Source organism: Dermacentor variabilis, chromosome 10, assembly GCF_050947875.1.
Source record: "Dermacentor variabilis isolate Ectoservices chromosome 10, ASM5094787v1, whole genome shotgun sequence".
NCBI classification, from domain to species: domain Eukaryota; kingdom Metazoa; phylum Arthropoda; class Arachnida; order Ixodida; family Ixodidae; genus Dermacentor; species Dermacentor variabilis.
The window spans coordinates 79702058-79727018 of NC_134577.1; the positions used below are offsets into that span (position 1 = coordinate 79702058).

The window sequence follows — 24961 nt, forward strand, 5'->3', positions numbered from 1 at the left end:
AAGTTTTTTTCTTGTGGGGCAAAAAGCACGAGGACGCAGAAGAGTAAACAAACACAGTCGCAGAAGAGTAAAACACACACAGGCGACTGTGGGTGTGTGTACTCGTCTGCGTCCTCGTGTTTTTTTTTTTTTTTGCGCCGCAAGAAAAACTTGCGAATTCCAGTTCACTGTATGGTGTCTCAAAGCGCACTTCCTTCCCACCCTGCAGCGCGCTGCGGGCGAGGAGGACATCGAGGCACTCTGTACTTCGCGCGGTGCCGCGCCGCTCTGTGCACCAAAATGGCGACCCAGAGACTCCTCGGTGCGTTTTCGTGTCACTGGTTTTTTCGGCTGAAACTTGAACACCTTGGCAAAAAAATATATATATAGTGCGGGAGATCATGATATCATTAATCGACCGGAGGCAAGATTTTTCTGGCCAGAACGACGAGAGTTCCTTTTTCAATAAGCCTACAGAATTTAATTTCAGGTAGAAACAAACCAGTGGAACTCGACTTTCAGCTATAGCGTGGACGCTCCCTCAAGAGTCAGGCACGGAGGCCACATTCACAGCCGCTTTCAATCACTCGCAATTAACGGCGCGGCTACATACGGCGGGTATACGCACACCATGGGTGAACCACAATGGCGACCGTGTCGCCACCCTATAAGAAACCGGCGACGAGCGGCGATGTATCGAGGCACCCTACTTATACGGAGGAGCGCGACAGATACGCGCCACCGGCGACCACAGCAGACGAAGCTCTCACGATACAGCAGCTGCGTCTTTTCCGAAAGTGAAGCCGCGGACCGCCGCCATCTTGTGTCACAGGCATGGATTATAGCTTACAGTGGAGCAAAGAAAGCGCTTTTTTTTTCACACTCCGTAACAAGTTTACTGTGGTTTGTGGTCGGCGTCCGACAAAGAACGCCTCCAGCGACTCGGTTGCGCCGGTTTAATATATTTTACTACCCAGGGATCCTTAACGATCACCCAATGCGTAGGACACGGGCGTGTTTATTTCTTTTATTTTTTTTTTGCGCCCCCAAAGCCCGCCGGGATTCGATCCCGGGACCTCGAGCTTAGCAGAGAAACGCCACTGCCGCTAGGCCACCACCACGGCAGCGCGGGTTGAACGAAAATGGGCATTTGAAACCATACTTCATCAGTCGGCAACTGGTCCAACGCGTTTCCCCCCTTCGGCGTCCGGCCTTTTCAAAAGTGACTGAGGCTGATCGAGCGCGAAAGTCTAAACTTAAGTGTAACGGCAGAGTGTGAGTGGCCCGGCGGCAATATACCTCTCCGCGCTACGTTCCACGAATAGGCGCGGCGCAGGACTGTGAAAGATGGTCAGCCGGACCGTGGAATACGACCCCCTGAATGCTAAACTATAACAGCGCGGTGACGCCGCGTGTACGTCGAAAAGGCGCTTGCAACGTTGCAACGAAACGACGCGTCGTGGTGCACCGGATCCCGTTGGCGCGCGCGCACACCGCGTAGCCATTCGTGCCGAGTTAAACAAACGGGGAACACAAGAGCCCGCTTTAGTTGCAGCTGCTTGCTGAATACCTCATACATGTCTCGTCACATTCAGAAACCGGACGCAGCGATTTGCAGAAAACGTCGGGTGAAGGCGACGTCAGCATCTTTTTACAGCAAATTATTTTTTTTACTTTTTTCTCACTTAGCGGTTTCTTAGTTTCTGGCCGTTTATGGTCAACTTTGTCCCACTAGTGTTACTAGAAATAAATAAAATAAATAAAAATGTCCGCTGGTCAATTTCGAGCTCCAAGGAAGCGGGGGGGGGGGGCGTCTGTAAGTGTCCACCTAGTGAACATGACAACTTCGTCTGCTGCTGAAATTCGCATGATTAGCTGGGCTGGAGTACGCGTCAGACGCCTAAAGGTTGGTGCTCTGTGTTTGCAGAAGCTTGCGCTCTTTCGTATTTGCGTGATTGATCCCTGTATTCTGAAACGATCGTCCACTCAACCGAGTTGAACATAGTGAAGTCAGGGGTCCGTGCGGTTGGTGCTCTGTGTTTGCAGAAGCTTGCGCTCTTTCGTATTTGCGTGATTGATCCCTGTATTCTGAAACGATCGTCCACTCAACCGAGTTGAACATAGTGAAGTCAGGGGTCCGTGCGGCCAACGAAGTTTCCGTGGATGGTGCCGTGCCAGGTGTCGGGAGAAAAAAGTTCCGAGCGACGTTTAAGGGAACGAACAAAGAGGAATACATTTTTTTTAAAAAGTACATGGTTGGGTCTTGCAGCACGGCTCCAAATATCGGAGCACACTATGACAGCGTCTTCGCATGTCCGCATGTCACACTGTTTCCGAGCGTCCTCGTCTTTCCAGCCGTCGGGATCTGCTGTTATGCCCTGCGTCGTCACTGCCCAGTCGCCTCCCCAATCCGGCGTCACGAGACAGATGACGTCACGAGACCAATCCCGGAGTCGGGGAAACGATGGCGTCAGGAGGTCGGTGTTGCCCTTTTTCCCCTGAAAGGAGCTTTGTCAAGGTGTTGGCTTGGTTGGTCGGAAACGCACGCACCTCACTTGGCACAAACAGGCAAAGAGGGGGGAACGTCCGCTGACTCCCGATGCCGGTGCGGTCGTGCCAATTCGGGCTGCTGACAGGTGTGAAGAACAGCAGCATGAAGCGTGACCAAGTGCACGTCGCCGGGGTGGCATACCCCCCCCCCCCCCCCACCCCACTCTGAACGGCCGCCGGGCACAACAACGCAGCCCCGACCGTCAACTGAAAAAATGCTGCTACGGTTCTCGAGAACTGCCGCGGAGCGTCAATGAAGAGCAGTGACCCCTTCTGCCCAGTGGCGACGCTGTCATCCACTTTCCAGTGGGCTAGGAAGGTTTTCAGATACTTATACACGAGGAATGTTGATACATGGTGGAGGAAGCGAACTAGAAAACTGTCAAGCAAATACTTGGGCAGCAGCGGGGGGACAGGTAAGGAATCATCCGTCAAGAAAAATGTTAAGAAGACAGACAGTGGTATCTGGCAAACAGAGATGCAGATTGGAGACATACAGGACGTTTAAGCAAGAAAAAGCCAAAGCAAAAAAATTACGATAACTCTAAGGGAAGCTCGTTGTTGTTTGAGGCCAGGACAGGTGTACTGCGGACTAAAACGTACCGAGCCAGATACCAGGGGATAGACTTGTTGTGCGGGGCGTATGGAGAGGAGGAGGAAACCGCTGAACACTTGATACTTTCTTGTAAGCGACTTCACCCTGCAGTTGAATGTAACGGGGAACTATTCAAAGCTTTGGTTTTTGAGGACATTGGAGGTAAAATAGACCTTGAACAGGTAGAAATAACTAAACGGAGGCTATCTGACTGGTGGATAATATCAACGCAAAAGTAAAGGAGTAAATACATAGGTATGCATGCACATAGTACCATTCAAGGCTAGGTGGCGCGCGCCGCCACCGCCCGACTCAAAGGGTTGAGCCTAATCCACGCATCCACTAGAGGGCTGAATGGACGTACGTTCCAGAATACGGGAGTTGGTGTTCGACCATGCATCAACAAGTTGCGCTGCCTTTGGATCAACGGCGACGCTGAGCATGTGACACATGCGCTGAAAATCAAACTTTCGACAGGTGGATTTTGACGTCAATTGCAACGACATTTCGGACTGCGTACAGGAATCTTAGTTCCAGGTATAAAAAGCAACCTCCGTAAACGACTGCATGCGTCAAGAAAGGCTGACAAAAAAAAAAAAAAGGTTTTATTACCCCACCCCAGAGAACAAAAACACACACGCACGCGCTGAAAATTTGCGCGGCTCCTCAACATGACCTCAACATGGAGCGGAGGGTTAGAGTTAGAAATCGGGTTAGAGTTACCGTATAGACTCTAAAGGCAGTCTATACAATAGCACTAAGTTGGGCCAACGTAGAATGCCCCTGGTGGCAGAGTGTGGCAACTAAAGTACAACGGATGTCTAAGCGAGGGTTAAGAGATAGAGAGCGGTTTGGATCAGAGAGCAAACGGGTATAGACAATATTCTAATAGACATTAAGAGGAAAAAAATGGCGCTGGCAGGTCATATAATGCACAGATTAGATAATCGTTGGACCATAAGGGTGACAGAACGAGTACCAAGAGAAGGGAAGCGCAGTAGAGGACGGCAGAAGACTAGGTGGAGCGATGAACTTAGGAAATTCGCGGGCGCTAGTTGCAATCGGTTGGCGCAGGACAGGGGTAATTGGAGATCGCAGGGAGGGGCCTTCGTCCTGCAGTGGACATAAAATAGGATGCTGCTGCTGCTGCTGCTGCTGCTGCTGCTGCTGCTGCTGCTGCTGCTGCTGCTGCTGCTGCTGCTGCTGCTGCTGCTGCTGCTGCTGCTGATGATGATGATGATGATGAAGAAGCGAGGGCTGGAACTGGAGTCGGCGTTCCTGTACAAAACATACGTTCCGGTAATGGACCGCGGATTGACTTGCGTGCTTATGCGCTAATGCATACGCATTACTGTAACTAACAACTTATCAGACCGGAGAGGCTTGTCGGGGAAGCCAACGTCAGGCTCTCTAAGTAACTCAAGTGCGTAATCTGGCTATTTGTTCCGAATGAGCCAAAAGTGCAAGCTGACCCGATTGATAAGTCGAGAGTGAACAGATTGCTGCCTTTGGTGCGGCCTGTATTATAGCGAGCCAGCTACAGCACTGTCAAACAAGAAGTTAAAAGATTTCGGCACATACGCAGATATCGACTCTTGATAACCATCGTTTGGAGTATATATTTGATTAAGGGCAGGGGCATTAAGCAGTCTATGTAAAAAGACCTCACCTCGAGGTACAAAGACGACGACCTGCGAAAAGAATCACCGGAATAAGCTTTTAAGGCGCGTAACAGGTGTCGTCTACGAGATACCTACAACCTGAGGAGCTTTCTACATCGGCCAGACCGGGCGATGCCTTAACGATAGGCTAAGAGAGTATAACAGCAATCTAAACAAAGAACAGGTCGACAATTCTCTTGCACAGCACTGCAAGAGATGCCCCTGCCGGCCCCTCTTTAAAGATACCCTGACCGTGAGAGTACCATAAACAAATAAACAAACAAACAAATAAATATATTAATAATCAACGTAGATGACTTCTGGCCGCATTATTTTAGTTTCTTCTATTGCATGTATGTTATCATATGAATGTGACGGGTTTGGGCGCTTTGCGGCTTCTTTACGAAAACGGACTGTTGTTGGAAGTGGCGCCGTGGGTCTATTTGTGGTCTTCTTTGTGCCCACGTTCCTTGCTTGCGCTACTGAAATACCTCACGATGCCACACAGACAAGCCCACATTGCAACTATCGTGAAAGAAAGAAAGAAAGGAAGAAAGAAAGGAAGAACCGAAAGGAAGGAAGGGAGGAAGGAAACTTACACGAAGTCGCGGCTAACGATCAAACACCACCTTGCCCAAAGAGTTTCTCACTATATTACCTAGAGGGAAATCAGGCGCAGCTCCGCTGTGGTATGCATGGGTATGCCGGTATATTGTCCCTTCGGACTGGCATCGTTCTCGGAGAGCCAGGCGAGCACCGTTCCGTCTGTCACAGTGATTCATTTTATACTAAAACTGCACGTAAAAAGCTGCTTTAGCTTTATTATTAAACAAAAACATGTTTTGTTTAGCTATGAGAACTTGTTATTGCACGTACAATTATATGATACGTAAAAAGCGACAGCGGGCCGCTAAAGTAGGAGGCCAGACGACAAGATTCGCGCTAGCTTTGAAACAGCTTGTCGTCTGTTCTTGCTTTTCTTCCCTTCGTCATGCATTGTAGGTGAGTAAAGATGCAATTTGCGTGAATGGAAACTTTTTATGAAGATTTACATTAAGAACGCGCTATTTGTGCAGCCATATCCACGTTTTAGATCAAGCCTCTTACAACACCAGCCAACACAAGCCTCGCAGACACATACATATACCGTCATTCCCATGACGGCACAGCGCCCCTTAACGAACTCCCGTAGACGGTGGCGCCAGGTTTCCGTCTAGGTGTTATAGTGAGAAACTCTACGACCTTGCCGGCTACTGAGGGCAGCGAACATCGGCCGGTGGGCTACTTATACAAACGCAGAAGTATATATAGATGAGACGCTCAGTCAGCGCCCCGTCTCGTCCCGATGCTCTCCCCGAGCTTGCTTGCGCCCTCAACACCGTCCTCTCTCGAGACGCATAAACATGACTCGCCAGAGGCCGAACATGTAACGTGCGCGGATGGACTTTTTATCCGGAACGGATGCAAGCAAATGGCGAGACGCGGGGCGCGTTGTGTGCAACACAGCTCCATCGAAACGAGTGTACTCACGTGATTTTTCCTATTCACTTTTCTTTGTTGTTGTTATGCGGAAGTTCTGGATCTCGAAACCCTATACATACTGGCAAGCGTCAGAACGTCCTAAACAGTCGAGTACAATAACTTTTTTTTTTTTACCTAATCAGTTTCCGTTCCGTTCCTGAGGGCCGTGGTCGCGACTCGATGACGCAGGGGGTAGGTCACGTGGGAGCAGAACATCGCGACGTTTCGGCTCTCGTTCCGGCACGATGTAGCCTGCGTTACCAGACGACCGAGCGATCTGAAGCGAGTACGAAACCGTCACGGCGCCCTACTCCCACGCGACCACCTTCTGCGTCATCACGTCAGGACCATTAGAAACGAAATTGAAGATTGCTCGCGTAAAGAAATCTATCAGATTGAATTATCTAGGGAACTCTGAGGCATTCCGCTATGCGCTTCTTAAGTTTCGAGGTCTACATGGCCTCAAATTAAATGCGAACATTAAAAATGTCGGAAATGTCACGCCAGTGACATTTTCGACTTTCACTCGTCGACTGTCACACAGCGATATGTCACTCAGTGACGTTGAGTAAGAGAGGTGTCCCGGTGATCTTTAGAAACGGACTCGCTAGCCCACCCACTTCCCCGAACAGAGGGTTATACACGTCACAGCGTGCGCCATTTCACGTTTCGCACGAATTCACCGCGAGTCGGGTTGTGGAACTTCGGGAGCCCGGCAGCGCTACCACTCGCCTGCTGCGAGATACGCAACCCGCACAGCGTTGCCTCAGAGATACCCTCCGACACCGAGGTTCACGGGTTTCGACTCCCGACAGAGTAGTGTAAACGCCATAGGCGCCGACGTAGCGTATTTTTTGGGGAACACTTTTAAAGCGACCACGCGTGCGCTCAGAATCGACGCGGAGCTCACTGTATATACGTACCGCGTGGTCCCCCCGTGTTGCCTTGGGGACTCACGAATCCGTTCGAATCGGAATAAATCTCGAGATGTCGCGACGCTATGTGTACTCTGGCTGACTCGACGGCCGAATCACGAAGTCGTGAAAGGCCATCGACCGTACGGTAACCTTTTCTTTTTTTTCGTGCCTTATTTTACAGTACTGCCGACTCCAGCGGGAGTCGTTGCAGAGTGGGTGGCAAACGATGATTACGTCACGACAAGTCATACGGAGCACGTGCCAGGCACAGTGATGAAAGTTTACTTTTTTTATTGGATTTCTCGTGAGATCCTAATCATCTCCTTACGCTAGTGTCCCCATCAGGAAATCAATATCCGGCGAGTTTTAGATTAGTTTCACGGTATACATACTCTGACCCTGACCATGAGAAGGAAATTCGTAGAATAAAAATGGGTTGGATCGCATACGGTAGACATTGTCAGCTTCTCACTGGAAGCTTACCATTACCATTGAAAAGGAAGGTGTACAATCAGTGCATTTTACCAGTGCTGACATATGGGGCAGAGGCTTGGAGATTAACAAAGAAGCTTGAGAACAAGGACCGCGCAAGGAGCGATGGAACGAAGATTGCTAGGCATAGAGTTAAGAGGCAGAAAGAGAGCGGTTTGGATCAGAGAGCCAACGGGTATAGACGATATTCTAGTTGACATCAAGAGAAAAAATATGGAGCTGGGCAGGTCATGTAATGCGCCGGTTAGATAACCGTTGGGTCATTAGGGTTACAGAATGGGTACCAAGAGAAGGGAAACGCAGTCGAGGACGGCAGAAGACTAGGTGGAGCGACGAAATCAGGAAATTCGCGAGTGCTAGTTGGAATCGGTTGGCGCAGGACAGGGGTAATTGGAGATCGCAGGGAGTGGCTTTCGCGCTGCAGTGGGCATAAAACATTATGATGATGATGATGATGATGATGATGATGATGATACACGCGATGTTTCCCTTAGGAAAAACCTTGCGAGCTTCTAAGTTCAAGTGAAGTTCTAGTGAGCTTACGCACAACTTCAGGAAACTATTTTTCACTTAAACAATTATGGCTTATGGTAATTACCATAGTAGCCTGGCAATTTAATGTACGATCACGTGCTCTCGTGCACGTGGTGCGACGCAAGCGCCAGTCGTCCGAAAGCGCCACCTGGCGTTGGCACGATGAGAAGTGTGCGTAACGGTTAGAGAGCATCGCGGGCTCTTCCCGCGCTGGGAAACCAAGGTTCGGTTTCGCCACCGGACAATGAATTATTCCCGCGTGCCTTTGTCTGCGCGAGAGCTACACTCGGGAGGCCAGCAGCAGCGCGACGCGGCACGAGGTGGCGCTTCGCACCGGGAATCCACCAAGCACCATGCGACGAATGCGCCGGGTAGTAAGAACGAAGGAAACGACGCCGACGACACCGGCTTTTCTGCGACACGAGCTCCTTAACGCTGTCGCGTTAAAAGGGTTTATTTGTACATTATTTACAGTGGCTCCAGATACGGAAGCCCGCTCCATGTAGGAGCCTATTAAAACGTCTCGAGTTCATTCACGTCGGGTCGCGTCAGCAGCTTTGGCCCCTAATATTTGGCAAGCGCGTAGCAATCTGGGAATCGGAGGTAGAAGCCGTTCCCACGGTAGCATTCGACTTTGGGTCTCTTCATGATTAGTATCAAGTTGTGAGGTTCAGAAAGAGGGGTTCTTTTTGTTGACCCGTCAACAGCAGGCGTCAACGCTGCGTCGACTTCTGGTTAGAGGCTGACGAATGGGGGAAGGGGGGTTGCCTCGTGCTAAATGCCTTAAGGAATGCTCATCGCCGTATTGAGACGCAGCAAGCGTCAGTCGGGACCTCCCAAAGTACGCTATGATCGATTAAAGTAACAATAAAGGAGAAAGCCGCGTACACAAAAATTTTACGAGCCTGCACGGCCCCGTGCGGTGTAGTTCGACGCCTTGGCAGTGGCAAGCCTTCGTAATAATCTTTTGTCTTTGTGCCCTCTGCCCCTCCCCCAAACCGCCCCCTCTTTTTTTTCTCTTTTATTGTCTATAATGCCCCCGCTAACAGACATGGCTATAGATTGCTCTGCACTATGTCTATTCTGATTTGTTGTCTTCGTTCTTCTTCCTTGAAAGATTTACCCGCACACTTTACACACACACTTTACACACACACACACATGCACGCACGTACACTTGCAGACCCCCAAGAAATACCTTAGTTGCGAGTCAGCGCTGCGTGTGTGAGCCATAATTATTCCTTTTGTGTCGCCTCTTCGTGAGCGCTGTTCGTATAGCGAAGGCACCAACTATTTTCCTGCACTCTCGCCTGCAACGCATACAAAGAGGCGGGCCGTGCAAGGAACACAGGCAAGAACCCGCGCCATTCACAAACGTGCGCGGGCGCCGTTTAGACGAGCGAGGAAACATCGCGCGCGCGTTCGGTAATATACACGCAAACACACCGGTGTACGCGCAGCGCTCGCAACAGGCGTGCAAGAGCGCTCACGCGCGCACGCTGTGGCTCGCGCAAACGGCACACGGGAGCATTCTTTCACAGCGAAGCTGTATACGGCTTCACTGCAAAATAATTTACACCCTTCAACGTGGGAAAGGGTGCAAATATGTGCAAATCACACCCTTCGGGTTTGGTTTATATAACTCAGACCCTAAGGGTGTGAGTTAGAATCATTTACACCATTTTTCACTTTAAGGGTGTAAATTATTTTAGAGTGTAGCCGTCTCGTCCCTCCGTCTGTCGGTCGCCTGTACGCCGAAAACTCCACCGGCGCAACCCCATGCGCATGCGCGAAAGAAAAATAAACAGAGGCGCGCGATTAGCCAACACGAACTAGATAGCACAAGGCCTGTTTACTCCGATTCATGACGTCACGCTACCTGGCTCGAAATTTCCGTTGACGAGGCTGGAGAGCGGTGACGTCAAAATCGCCGTTGCCGACCCGCGTGCATACCGCATTACATTCCATGGCAGTCGGGCCAGATAACGTGACGTCATCGATCGGAGTGAAAAGGCCTTGTGCTATCTAGGTGGCGTTGGATTAGCTGCACCAGTAGTAGTGACGTCGTTGCTCTCCGTCGTAGCCGAACGCGCGCGTATCAGCTTCTCTCCGGCTCCGAAATGCGTAGGCCACACGTACTCCCGAGGAGCAGGCATCCTTCGATGAGTAACACCGCGAGCACAAGCGGGAACGAGCTCGTATACGCCGTACCGATGCTGCAGCCGAGCGCAAGCAGCAACTGCGTACCGAGGATCCGGCAGCCTCTCTCTCTGTCTCTAATATTATATATATATATATATATATATATATACACGAAGCCGTCTAATGAACCATCGGGATAAACCCAGCGATAAACACCGGGGCCGCACGTTTCAGCTTCGCTGGTTAATTATCTGTACGGAATGCTTCGGCGGTGATTTTTTTTCTTTATCGCCACAACAGCAACGATTGTTGGCCATGTATGTTTGCGTGTAAGTGTGTACTACATGTATACGTGTATACGGGCACGTACGCCTTCACCCGGAAGCGCATGTGGCAGCAACTGCCGACTGCTGAGGGGCACCTTACTAACCTCTCCCCCTCCTACACTCCCCCCCCCCCCCCCCGAGGCCCCGTGAGAATACACCCCTCGTAATAGGGCGGCTTGCCGGGCTGGTTGGCGAAAACATCACTTCAGACAAGGAAAAACGCCCCCGTAGTGGGCGAGACGTTAAAGCAAGCAAGACGGCGACAAGAAAGAGCGCACACTAACAAACATGTTTATTGCTCAGAGTGGTTTGACGAATGCCAAGTTGTGGTCAAGCGCGGCGACTAAAGAGGCGCACGCGAAATTCGTGAGGGCCTTCCTTATCCGCGGGGTAGTAGAAGATAAGCGCGTGAGCACGCCCTCTACTGTAACTTACTAGATAATCAGTATCGGCATCGCTCGAGATTATGCGTTTTGCATGGACACGTGCGTACACGCTTTTATTTCACCTGTGGAAAAAAAAAAAAGTGCTGGCTTTATCTGCCCTTCCCACCACCACCCTCTCTCCTCCACTTCCCCCACCCTCCGAATGCACTTACGTTCACGAAAATCTGACAAGCAAGCTTGGTTGTTACTGTGGGCTCGGTCCTGTCGCCTTATTCCATCTTTCAACTTGCTTAAATGATATTGCGCGACATAAAAACGACACGGACGTGAAAGAAGACGACACACCAAGCGCTTGGTGTGTCGTCTTCTTTCACGTCCGTGTCGTTTTTATGTCGCGCAATATCATTTAAGCAATGGATTACCAACTTGCCCGGAATGCTGCTCTCATCTTTCAACGTTCCCAAGGGACGCGCACAAGGGTCTTTCCCTGTCTGAGGTGCCCTTTGGGCTGACTGGCTTTCGCCATTTCCAACATGTTGCATCACAAATAAGCGAAAATACTCGGGCGTCACACATGGCTAAATTCAGGCGTGGCACTAGATGCGTGTCGATCCTTCAAACGTATACTGACACCGCCGACTTTCGCAAAGATCGACATTTCGTGCCAGCCGCGTACGTGATCACGCATTATGGACGACGACGAGAAATGAATGTCTAGCGCGCTCGAAATGCCACCCGATGTCGCAGCAATCCAAGATGATAAGGACAAGCGAAGGTAATGAAGCGCCAGTCGACGTCAGGCCCGTATCTGCGTGTTTAGGAAAACGTACACGACGTTATCGTCTGAACAAGCTCGACTTATGACACCTTGTCTATGCGTACGCGGAGATGCTGTTTGTACGCTTGCACTCGTGCCATCTGACCAAGCCGTTAGCTTTTCAGGTTCGTATACGCGACTATAAAATGCACTGTGTATATAACTACGATTTTTGTCCTGTGATTAACAGACTACCAGAGTCTGATTAACAGACTATCAGAGTCTGAAAAAACAAAGGACAACTACCGCTACTATGGCGCCAAAACTTGGAGATGGACGAAGAAGCTACAGCAACTTCTGAGCGTGCGATAAAACAAAACAATACGTATATTATTCATAGAGATTCATTTACGGGACACCGCAAACTAAGAAGGGCAATACAAAAGGCAACTTCAAATGTAAGGATTTAAAGATACCGGCATAAGGGGTGGAGGTGATGTACACAAACTTCCTATCCTGACTATTGTACAAGTGACATTATAAGATTCAATCAGAATTCGTAACACAGGAAATTCTGCAGTGCTTTATGGATAAAGGTTGGCAAGCATGGCGTGTTCGATCAACTGTGCTCGTCAAATGTTCGTGGGCAGATTAGTTACCTCGGCGGATTTGTTCGGATGTAAAAAGGCGACAACATGTGCTAGTGTTTCCCGTGTGGGGCACAACAGGATTGTAGAAGCTCAACGCGAAATTCCTGACACGTGTTTCGCTAACGAATGCAAACACGTTGATCTGACTATAGTGCGTGCGTCTTGCCTGATGTGGCTTTAATCTGATTGGCTGAGATCAGGGCAGACGGGGAATCAGTCCCGATGCAACTACTCACCAACAGACAGCAGGGGTGCGCGAAAACACTGAAAACTTTCGAGTAACGAATTGTGCATTAATTCTGCCCCATTCGACTGGGACTTCTAATTGAATAGTCTCTCTTAAGCAAATACAAATATTTTTCGAAAATTTCCAATTTTCAACTACGCGCGGTCAAACACAATACTGCAGCAGCAATAACGCGATAAATTTCACCTCGACGCCGCCGCGGTGTGCAGAAAACGCTCGCTACATTGCTCAGGGAGCCAGGCTTAAAACCACGAGCATTCCTTCTCATCGGACATGCAGTCCCGAACTGCTAATTTTGTTTTCAGTGTTGCAGTTGTGCTTTTAAGGAACAACGCTTCATGACGTGCAATGACACAACGGCAGAAAACTTACTTATCGTTGTGGGTAATCGTGAACGAACATCCTTTTATAGTGAACTGCGATAAACGGCTGCTCGTTACTAGAAAACTATTTAAGAAGTATTTGGCACTCGATTCGACTACACTCTGGCATTGTCAACCTTCGTTAATTCGACGTCTCGCTTAATTCGAACGCACTGGAGAGGTCCCGGCAAGAAATCGTGCAATGCTATGGACCAGAATCCCGTTTGATTCGAACACGAAAGTATTCGGATAATACGATTCGAGCCATTAAATAGACTCGAATTTGTTCTCTTTTTTGCCGCCGTTCTTTAGACCTTTAGGACGATTCGAGCAAGTCACGCAGTCCCGAAAGTGCCGAACGAACGGCGACTCGACAGCACTCGATTTGTATTCAACACGAGCTAAAAAAAAAAAAAAAAAATGCCACTTGCGCACCCGCTACTTGCGACACATACTTTATCGTCTGAGCGGAGTTGGGCGTGTTATGCAATGGCACAGAGCAGATGCCGGGCGGTCCGTTACGAAGTAGACCCTAAAATAACACTTGCTGCCGAGCTAGTTGGTCCACGTCGAACAATAATTAAGCTTGAAACTAAGCGCTCGTTCTATGATTATGTCCCCTCCTCCTACTGCCCTTTCTTTCTGAGACCTTGCTTTTGGTGCTAAATTCATTATTGTTCGGCCTATTAGAGTTACAGAACGTGCGCCAAGGGAAGCGTAGTCGAGGATGAGCGGTATTGGGAGCGCTGTGCGCGTTTCGACTGGTCGCACGCTGCGACCACTCAAATGACAGGATCGGTGTCGTACATATAACTTCACGACGCATCCTCTGCTCGGGCACCGGAACTGGTTAGCGGAAACAAGTATACCACATGGGACACACGACCGGTCGCTTTCTTCGAGAGGTCTATGGGACGTCGCTCCTCGCGGGCCAGGTTTACACTCGGCCGGTCGAAATCGCGAAACACACTCGGCCGCGAGATCTATGCTGCCTGCAGTATTGTGTAAATAAATAAATTTTAAAAAATCATTCGGAGCGGTGCAGACTGGGAGCGGCGCGGATTCAGACGCGCTACAGCACCTGCGGCCTGGAAGCGCGACCGAGATCCGACAGAAGCTCGATCACGTGGCTACTGCGATTCGTGGCGACAAGCTCGGGTTCAGACTCGACAAGCCGAGGTTCGGATCCCCTTGAAGTCGCGTGCACCTGGCTGGGGAGGGCTTTCTCTGTTAGCTCCAATCTCGAGCGGGATCTGAATCGCTGCGAACAGCGTTGGAGCGCGGTATTGGAAACCCTCGAACGTGCGCCATCTGGAAATTTTCGGGGCGCCTTGACACTTGCTGGTATTTGTTTTTGTAACGTTCAAAGGGTTTAACTGGGCCTTCATTCGTCGAAGATAAAAAGGGGGAGGGGGATATACTTCTTTAGCAACGCTTTTCCTCGGATTCGATAGTTTCCTTTCTATCGTCCTTTGCAGAGTGGTCTACCCCGGTGACGAGGGGGCGCATAATGCGGCAATCGCGAGTACGGATAACGCGAACGCACGGATAATACAAATCGGAGGTTTTTCACCAAAGGATAATCGTACCAAATAAAAAAAACTAAGCTAATGGTATGTGGTGGTCCTCGTAGCTGCTGTATATTGCCAAGTGAAGGGATTTGACCTACGGCCAGGGGTAAAACTCGAGTGACGAAGGGTGAAAACAGTGGATCTAAAGAAGAAAGAAAGAAAAAGACACGCAAATAAGGTATGCGCCAAATTCCAACTCACGCTCGTACACAAGAGCGTCAGAGCTTAAAGTTCTCGGCGCGAAATTTCGTCTCGCATGTCTTGGCAACTTGTATCAGAACCATTGGAAACGCTGGCAAGAGAGCCTCCCCCCCCCCCTTTTTTTTTTTTCAAATCTTGCTGCATTATATACCTGTGCTCCTCTTCGCAATCATCGAAGAAATGCACAGGAACAACAAAACGAAAAAAAAAATCCTAAACGAGAGCTCGAACTGGACGATCAAGTTTTGCGCCGAAGAGCGCAGAGAAGTGAATGTACACCACACTACGCGTGCGACTAGAGCAAGGCGTTCAACGCCTTGCGGCGTTGACCGCTTTCGCATTGTGTTGGCTCCGGCAACGCCTCGTCGCCAGGCCACGTCTCAGGCGTCTCAGTGGCACGGCGGGCAATGTTTTTTTTTCCCCGCCTTGGCTGCAGTTCATTTGTGCATTGTCAGCGACAGAGAGAGAGAGAGAGAGAGAGAGAGAGAGAGAAAAGAAACCGAAGCGAGGCGAGGCGCGACGGCAGCATTGCGCGAGCACATTTTGTGACCCCAGAAAGTAAAGCATACTTAAAAGGGAAACTGACAACCAAAACAAAAACAAAAAACTTCGCGGCAGTAGGAGGGTTGCGATTTCTGCAGCCGGAGACACAAACAACGAAGGAGGCGAACAACGAATCGGAAAGACGACAACGCGTTAAGGCGCTCCCCGTTTCACTGCGAAGTTGAGAGGTTTTGTTATCTCCGTGTTTGACATTCGCTCCATGTGTGTGTACCGTTGCACACGATGCCTCAAGTTTAGCCACACACATATATATATATATATATATATATATATATATATATATATATATATATATATATATATATATATATATATATATATATATATATATATATATAATGCAAAACGGATGCAACAGGACCAACCGCAATGAATGGGACGCGATATGCCTCCTTGGTGGGGCTTTGCGAACGATACTCTCCCGTCGATGCACACGTCAACACTAATTAGGAAGGAGGCGGCGTTTCGTATTCACGTAGCAGACGACGCTTTCGGTGTCGTACGAAACGTGATTATATACTCTGTCCCAGCTAACGTTAGCCGAGGTATAGAAAAAAAGAGGGTGAAAGAAAGAAAGGTAAGGTTACAGCACAGTTATAAGACATATGGTGTTCGTTCGTCAGAGGTTTGACTAGCGAACTACATGGTTTTTAAAATCGTGCCTCGCACAGTGTTTCTTTTTATTTTTATTTTTTTTTTGCGTTGAACGCATTAGCTAAAGTTAGCTGGGACAAGCTACAAATGAAAGGCCTATATATACAGGTTGTTTCGCGTAACATGAACCAAGGATTAAAAAAAAAACAAAGTGGTTAACTGCAACTGAATGAAACCAACGACAAGCGGTTTGCCTACAGGTGGACCTCCTTAGGATATTTTTTATATTGCGTTTAATTAACTAAGATCAATTATGCAATAAGACAGCGCACGAGCGCCGTCACGTGGTTTTATTCCACATTTCGTGGGCCTTCTTTAAACGCCGAAAAAAAATCACCGCGCAGCACGTATAAGTCGCCACAAAAGAAATTGGATCGGTCGTTTTGGCATGCGCCCTACAAGGTAACGAAACGGACTTGGCCCTAAAGTGAATATCAAGAAATTTGCATAATTGATCTTAGTTAAATAACTAATGAAACGCAATATATAAAAGAGCTACTCTAAGGAGCGCCACATGGCGGCGAACCATATGTCGTTGTTTTCATTCACTCGCGGTTAACCACTGTTTTTTTTTTTTTAATCCTAGGTTCACGTTACGTGAAGCACCCTGTAAACATACACGGCTCGTATCTGAAATGCGTACATCCAGCATCGTAAAGCCGTCGTCCGCTAGAGATAACACGACTTCCTGAGCACTTGCCAAGGGAGAACAAGCCTTCTACGCACAACAATCAACAACGCCACGCACGGGGCGTTGCGCCGCCAAACACACATGCGCACACACACATATACATATGTATATATATCCTCGATGCGTCAAACTCGAAGCCTCCTTCTCCTCCTGGACTTTGGTGACCCGTGAACGCTGCTGCCTCGCGGAATAAAAATTCGTGCAGAAAACTGTCGACTATGAACGTCAATGTAGGAGAAAGGCCGAACGCTTCTAGAAATCTACATTCGCTTTTATCAGATGAATCACGATCTCGAAAGGCGCATACGTTTGTTTCAGCGAGGACATTTTGGGTGGCGTTCGCTAGCTGTTTCGTTGCGCAATTCGGCGTAGCTAGAACGGAGCCTTTCTCCACTACGTGTGTATTCGGCATACAGCATATAGGTGACTACACATACAGGCCGATTCGGTGATGTCGCGGGTGCGGCCTCGGGCGACGCGAAGTTCGCCGCGCGTTTTTTGTATCCAACACTGCGCGAGGATATGTGCGCAATTTATTTATTCGTTACATACTGCGGGCTCAAGATCCATACAGGACGGGCATCATAGTGGAACTTGTACTACAAGGTAGGCTAATTAGTGAACAGTACGCTTTAGAAAAAAATTGAGGAGCCAATCCACTCCGGCGAACGTGTAGGCCCTCACGCAGGGTTAGACAAGGACGAATGCATTTTCATCATTTGGTAATGGCGGTGACGATGTAGCTTTGCGATTACTGTGATGTATACCGACTGGCTCGGTTACAACCTTACACGGAAACTTGGCCAAAGTTTAATCTGCACACGACCGCTGTTGACTAGTTGAGTGACTTGGATTAGTGTGGCACTCGAAACCAAACTTTTACAGCGAACCATTTCTGGTCGGATTCTGGAATGTCCACATTGAAGTTTCCAACGACGACCGCAGGCGTATAGTGTCATCGCGTCTAGACCATGCAAAGTGCGTGGCCATGAACTTCTCAATATCATGTACACTTGGATGTGCCTGGATATATATGCAAACACATTCTTTGATAATGTCAAACCGATGCACGTACGCCGCTGGGCGGTGTGGCATCGCAAGTGGTACTATCTGCAACAGAAGTGCGTAAACCACTCCCTCTTCGGTCCCGATGCATCCACACGGAAATCACCGACAACGACCTCAGGGGTAGTGTCATCGCAACTAACACACGCAAAAGTGAGTAGCCATGAACCTTATACGGGGCTATGAGCCATTGGATTTTTCGCTTGCTTCTCCGGAGGTATGAGCCATTGCTTCCAGGGGTACGAGCCATTGTTTCCGGGGCGGCGTGCCATTGATGATGACAGTTTTCAACGCGCTGTTCTCTATGTTGTTCAAGTAATCATAAAAAATGTAAGCACCGTTCGCTTCAATTTGCCGAGTGCTTGTGGCCTCCACCTTACGGGGCTATAAGCCATTGCACTTTTTGCTAGCTTACGAGGGTATGAGCAATTGATGAGGATAGTTTTTGTTGACGCACGCGAAAAATACACGGTACCCTAGCCATATACAGCTTCGCTGCAAAATGTTCGCAGTTGGCAATTTCAGTCATGTATTGTGCGTCGAAAAAAAAAAAAGATAAATGTGTTTGTTCGAGTAAACGAAGCTCTTAGGGCATTACCACGGTAGCGTCGCGTACGCCTCGTCGTCAATGGTGATTGAAAAAAAATGGTATTGATAAGCATACGAACAAACCGCATTTCTTTTCTTTCTTCGTACTTACGAGTACCTAATCTCGCTGCCCAAGTTCCCGGGAGAGCCGGACAGAGAAAAATCTCCGACATGTAAACGTCACATCTGTTTCTTTGTATTCTTTCTAATATGGGATTTCATCCGCGTGAACGCAATTTTTTTTATTGATGGCGGTGTCTAACGTGCCAGGGAAACACTAAGACAGACGACGTAGTCAGGGTCTCTCGGCTATTAATTTCGGCCACTCAGGGGGTTCTTACACGAACGTTTCTGCATCCCGTCCCCAACCGGATCACAGCGGGAAGGGGGATCGAACCCGAATACTCGTGATCGCTAGCACAACCTCGCAGCCACTGCAGCGCGACGACAGACTACAGTCGACTGCGATAAAATTTATCCGGCAAAGCTGCGTTTAACTTTAGAAGCGGAATACTGCGGGACACGTAAAAAAAAGAAAAGAGAAAAAAGAAAGAAAGAGCAGCACCACATGGAAGCAAGCCATGCGCAACCGAACCTAGCGATGCAGAACTATCGATGGCAGAATCACTATGGGAGTATATATATTGATGGTTCAAATTACTATCGATGACGTCATCGACACCACAAAACCACGCCCCTACAGCACGTAATCCCTGCAACACAAGCATGGCGACGTTCATGCGCATACCGATACGATGCGCTACGCAGACAGTGGCAATGATTACAGCGCCCCGAGTTATGGCAGAGCGCGCGACGTCATCGAGTTCTACACACCTCTCCTCCGCACCACACGCAGTAAAATGACTTACGCCCTCAAAACGTGAACAGGAGTGCAAATCGGTCTATGACTCGCCTTTACATGCAATAAAGGTGTAAGGATGCAAGTTGCAGAACCGATTTACACCCAAGTTATTGACTTTTTATGGGTGCAAGTTATCTTACAGTGAGCTGCCGAGTTTCTGGAGCGACGTCTCTCGCGACATAATTCACCAGCACCTGTATGCCGCAACGACAGTTAAAGAACAGAAACTTTAGAATTATACGGGGCCCGAACCAAACCTCCACAACGTCAATCTCTGAGGTGGCTGTGAAGCACGCACTGTACGATCAAGGGAAGGCGTTGAGGTACGCGTCTCATTGTTCAGATAGGAAAGGAAAAAAAAAAACATCTGTAAATGTGCATATCTGCGCTGCAGTTAATGTCAATTTCCCGGCTACGAGCTGCGACCTGGTGCAGATCAAGGTTATACAACACGTCAGGAAGCCATGCACGGACTCCGTTTTCTTTTTTTTTAACAAGCGCCTTCTAACTTCGCCACGCGTGCAGCGTCAAAACACTGCCGCGTACGGCTAACGAGATCATGGTTATCGTCGTCTGTTCAAGCTGTCCAGTCCGCACAATACGGCGATCGCGGAGGCCATTGGTTGAACACGTTACTCGCGAGCTGAAGAGTCATCGCAAAAGCAGATGTTCCTTGGCATAAAAATTTTCGCTGCTACTAAATTTGTCGCCGAGCGCGAGCGAGCCCCAAAAGCATTTGCACAACAAGGCAACAATATCCGCATAGTGACGTCACGCGTGGAGGACGCCCCCTAGTGCCCAGTTGATGCATCCGGAACAGATAAATAAATATGTTAATCTGAGTGGTGAAAATACGGTTGAGGTAGCACATAAATATCTTAGTTATGAGTGGCGTCTGAGTGGGCGGGGAAAAAGATCAGTCGTAAAAACAGGGTCGTCCGTTCCAAACTTGCAGCACCGACGAAATCAACAAATATGAAAAAGAAATCTCTCGGTCTCGTTTGTTGCAGACGTGTTCCGATGTTTCTCTTTCTCTCACACACGTGCACAAATAAAAGCGAAAAAAGATCGCACATTGCCATCGGAACGATGAGTTATGGTGACGAGAGCAACGTTTAAAGTTCACTAGCACGAAAAACACTTGCCAAATGGTTGATTTATAGAAGGTGCTCTACAATCGTAAAATTTACATACACTACGTTGCCTCGATCACAATGAGCTGCGACAGAAGCTCTCGCAGATGTCTCCACGCAGCACGACAGCGCATTTTCAGGTTGCCGTCTTCCGCGTCCACTTTCCCAAACATGCGCCCTACGAGTGAAGCGCATACGACACATTCCACGCGCCGAACCGCGCACAGGGCGTGAGTGCTGGCGGAAAACACGCTTTCCTCATGCGAGGCCGCCACAATAACGCTCCCCGCATTTCACCCCGTTGCGACACAAACACGCTACTGCACCGCGTGGCGCTCTAAAAGAAACTCGCCATCGCGGCAGAATTTCACGATACCGAAGCCGAGCTAAAAAGGAAAAAAAAAGGCCACCGCCGGATGAAACGGTTTCGAAGACAGCGTAGTGTGTGTGTCCGTCCTCGATACAGCGTTGCCCTGTATCGTCTGCGAAATCAAAGCGGGCTCGCGTAAGCCACCCAAGCAGACGACACGGCAACGTCTGCGACCTCGAAATCTCGACGCGAAAGAAAGACAAAAAAACAGGCAGAACTACAGGAACGATGGCGCTGGTTTCGCGAGTGGGGCGACTAATAGGATGGAATACGGGCTGCATTTACGAGTAATCCGGTTACTCGCGCTCTGCGCGTTCGAAAGGTCCAGTTGTGCCGGACGAGAACGAAATCTGCATCGCCAAACGCGAGAAAGCGCCTTCCGCGTGGTCGGTCGGCCTTGCGCCTCCGACAACCGCGAGCGAAAAGTAAGCAGACGTAACACACAGAAGACGACCTGTGGCGCGATCACCACACCCCCTAAGCAGCGGGTCAATGCGCCCTAGAAGCCGCGCGTCAAAAGCACTGAGATTGAAGCGCTGCGATTTCCACTCGCAGCGGTAACTCTCCCAAAGCACGCGACCATCAACCCGCCTACCGATATGACGCGACGTTCCGGGCGCATGACTCAGGACATGGGGAAGCTTGGCGGGGTGATCGCAAGCATGTGACAGCACGCTTTCATGGGGCTGCTTTTGAGGGGCAGTCACACTTGGAGCTTTTCAGGCGTGCCGACAAGATTCGAAAAAGCGAGGCGGACGAGAACTCGGCAGCGCGTCCACGATCGCTGGCCGCCGGTGGAGGCGGGCGAAAGCGCGTGCCGCTGAAAAACAAGCCGCGCGGGCCAGTTAAATACTCCGAAAGGCAGTTGGCAGCACCCCACCCTCCCATTTGGCCGTGCCGAAGGGCGGTGTGCGGGGATCGAATGAAAACAACCAGCGCCTTCGTCCAGACACGAACGTCGTTTCGGCGGCTGCCGATGAACCGAAAATAAAAGAACGAAAAGAAAACCACGCCCATACAGTGCGGCGCCGGCTGCCAAATCGCGGCGACAATCCAAGGGTGCACCGCCGTCTGTTATGTGGCGGGCGCGATTGGCTCGGGAGCGCCACTCGCCGGAGCCGAGATCGGTCCTCGAGTGCGGCGCGCTGACGTGACGACGCCGGCTCAACAACCTAGGCCTGGCCCTCCGAAAACCCACTTTCACCCCGTTCCACGCTTCTCCACGAAGCCGGCGAACGTCGCATGCGTGGCTGTCCCACTAACTTCGCGCGAGCTCTGCGAAGAAGCAAGGAGGCGGCGGTCGTGTGGGCACGGCACGACGACGACGCTACGCGGACAGCCGTTGCTCCCGCCGCACTCGGCGATGGACCGTGTGCCCTATCGCACACAACAAGACGGGGCGTGGAATTCGCGCGACGGTTCGCAAGCCAAGGACGCCGGGCGTACGCTTGGTGAAGGAAAGTGACCACTTCTAAAGAAGGGACCGGGCGCACGGGGAGGGGGGGGGGGGGGGTGATCTCACTTCGCACGCACGGATGGTTGAGCCGTGTTCGGCGAGCGGCCCAAGACTCGGGCGCCAAGACTCACCCGTTGAAGATGGCCAATAGATGAAGCAGCCAGACGAACCACCAGCCGGCGAAGAAGATGATGGCAAACCCGTAGAGCGTGTAAAACAGGAGAGCCATCTTTGAGACGCCGCCGCGGGCAGCAGCAGCAGAAGCTCGGCGGCGGCGAGCGCTGGTGGCGTCACCACGGCTCTGTGACGTCGTCGGATGCCCTGGTGAGTGTTCCGGATCCGCTACGCGTGGAGAACAGAGTCGAACTGCGTCACTTCCGCCAAGCGTCGGAGAGGCGAGCAGCGCCGCGACGCCGTCTTGTCGAGCGGCTGCGGAGCTGGCGATGGGCGGCGAACCGCAGCAGACGACAGGTCGGTCGGGAGCGGCGGCTGCGGTGGTGGTGCCGGCATAGCGCTGACCCGCGACCGGGTGCAGCCTCCGTTTTATGGACAGCGGTATCGGGTGCGCCGAGATAAGTCCGCGCGCGACGTCCAATGGGTGACAGGCCTCCGGACAGCTCGTCGGGAGCCACCACCTAACGCTGCCGGCAGGGTCGAGCTCGATGTAGAGCATCGTGGAGCTGGGCTCTCGTCGTCTCACCGTTGCGCATCGTCCGGCAGCATGAACGCGACGCAGCGCGCGCGTGGTGCGGCGCCCCAGCGGACGACACGAACGCGAGCGGTCGCAACTGCGGTCACCGTTGGGCGCCCGTAGGCTTAGCGTCCCAATCCCGGGCCGGGATGGTCGCGCGCAGCTCCGGCCGGATTTCAGCCTCAGCGTAGCATGCTCCGTTGGCGCGGCGACGGCGATCGTCGCTGTTGCCGGCTGGGAAGTCGTCTGCGTCGCGGCCCGAGGCACGGATTCAGAGAAACACGCCCGTGGCTCACGTGTTGCGGCGTTCGACACATGAATGCTGGGTGAACGCCCTCTCTGGGCCGCTACTCTGTAACCGCGTACTCGGTGCAGAAGACGAAGAAGCTTGTTGTTGCTGTTGTGGCCCATGGAGCACGGGGCTACTGCCCGCTACGGGGAATTGACCAGGAAGTGGGTGGATTATTGTCAGCCAGGCTCGGCAATGCTGCTTCTTTGACATTTTTGCGGTACTGTCGCCGTCCGAAGCTACGCACGTGTGTGGTGCGAATGATCTGTCACGTGTGATGGAGTGGCGAAACAATGTAGCACTCGACGTGCGCGTGTGTGCCGGTTAGAGATTGCCGCGTTGCATGCTTTTTTCGTAATTATTCTCTTTTGAATTCGCACTGAATACATTATTGCTTACATTGTAACTCGTAAGTTCACCTTTCGACTGCGCTTATTGCCTTGTAGCATTCCTGAAAATGTATTTTTTATTCAAACTTGGAATAATCCACCCATTTCTAGGCCAATCCAACCCCCCCCCCCCCCTATATGGTGCCACATGTTTGATATATAGGCAAAAAACAGAGAAGAAAAATTCAAAAGTTACGTCTGTGAGGAAGGGTTGGAATCGTTCGCAAAAAAAAAAAAATGCATCTTAACGCTTTCGGGTAGGTCTGATTCAACCAGACTCGAACCGCTCACGTCGAGTCGAGTCGAGTGTGACGTCACTGCGAGCCCACCTGCCGCGCGGTAGCGCCGCTTTGTTTCGTCGTGTGAACCCGTGCAGTGCGCAACAAACGCGTTGCATATAGAAAGCAACATTGAAAATAAAAAGTCGCTGACGCGATTCTTCATCGCGCGTGCACAACCATGGAGAACAACGTGGTCGCCTTCAGCAAGAAAAAAAAAAAAACCCGGCATCGCCTTTTCTTTTTTTTCTTTTCTTTTTTTTTTTTTTTTTTTTTTTACAGCGTGAGCTGTTATGTACTCATTCCAAGGGCCGTTTCGGTTGGCAGTGGTGTCCGTAGCGGCTATCGCCGGGAATGAGCTAAAAAAAAAAATGCCCAATTCCCGCCGGGATCGAATGAGCGATCTTACAAATGCACAGAAGGAAACATTATCTCCTTTTTCTTTTTTAAAGTTCATTATGCAGCAGAATAAACTTGCATTTGTCGCGACGGCAACGTGTCTTCAATCGATACGTCATCGCGGCAGCAGGCATGACAAGAAGACAATGGAAAAGCGCAAAATCCGATATCTTCAAGTACTCAGAACAATGGAGCTGCCTTAGCACGTCCATGTTTTTTTCTTCTCCGCGAAAACAGCAAGCCCGAGCAAAATAAGTAAAATAAAAATAACACAATGGCAAACGATAAAACAAAACAAAAATTAAATGAAGGCAACCGTTCCTATAGCGGCGGGTCGCGTGTCGACTTCTCGATGCTCACACGCTTCCCGTGGCTTTAAAAAGCAATTATGCGTGCGCGTGGCTAAGGTAAGCACGCGAATAAGTTTTCTATTCGAGCGGAGCATGCGCAAGGTAACTTTTATTCCATAACTCGTGATGATTATACGTTGCAAGGCACACAGTATCCGAGACTATATGTACGGAACAGGTTGCTTTGCTATTGCCGAGCACGCCGGCACTTCAGCACACGATAACGTCTGCGAAACTACCCTTAATAAACGTCACCGTAAAATGTCTTTCAGAGTTAATTGTCCACTTCGC

The 24961-nt window shown here is 50.2% G+C and overlaps 1 protein-coding gene across 1 annotated transcript in view; it reads right to left on the minus strand.

Moving 5' to 3' along the window:
• GlcT (ceramide glucosyltransferase) overlaps positions 1-23484 on the minus strand; it is an 80870-nt gene extending 57386 nt beyond the window's left edge. Inside the window, exon 1 of the mRNA XM_075672996.1 lies at positions 22406-23484. Coding sequence (XP_075529111.1) covers positions 22406-23376 — 971 coding nt within the window. The 5' untranslated portion in view covers positions 23377-23484. The remainder of the gene's footprint in view (positions 1-22405) is intronic.
• Between the last annotated feature and the right edge of the window lie 1477 nt (positions 23485-24961).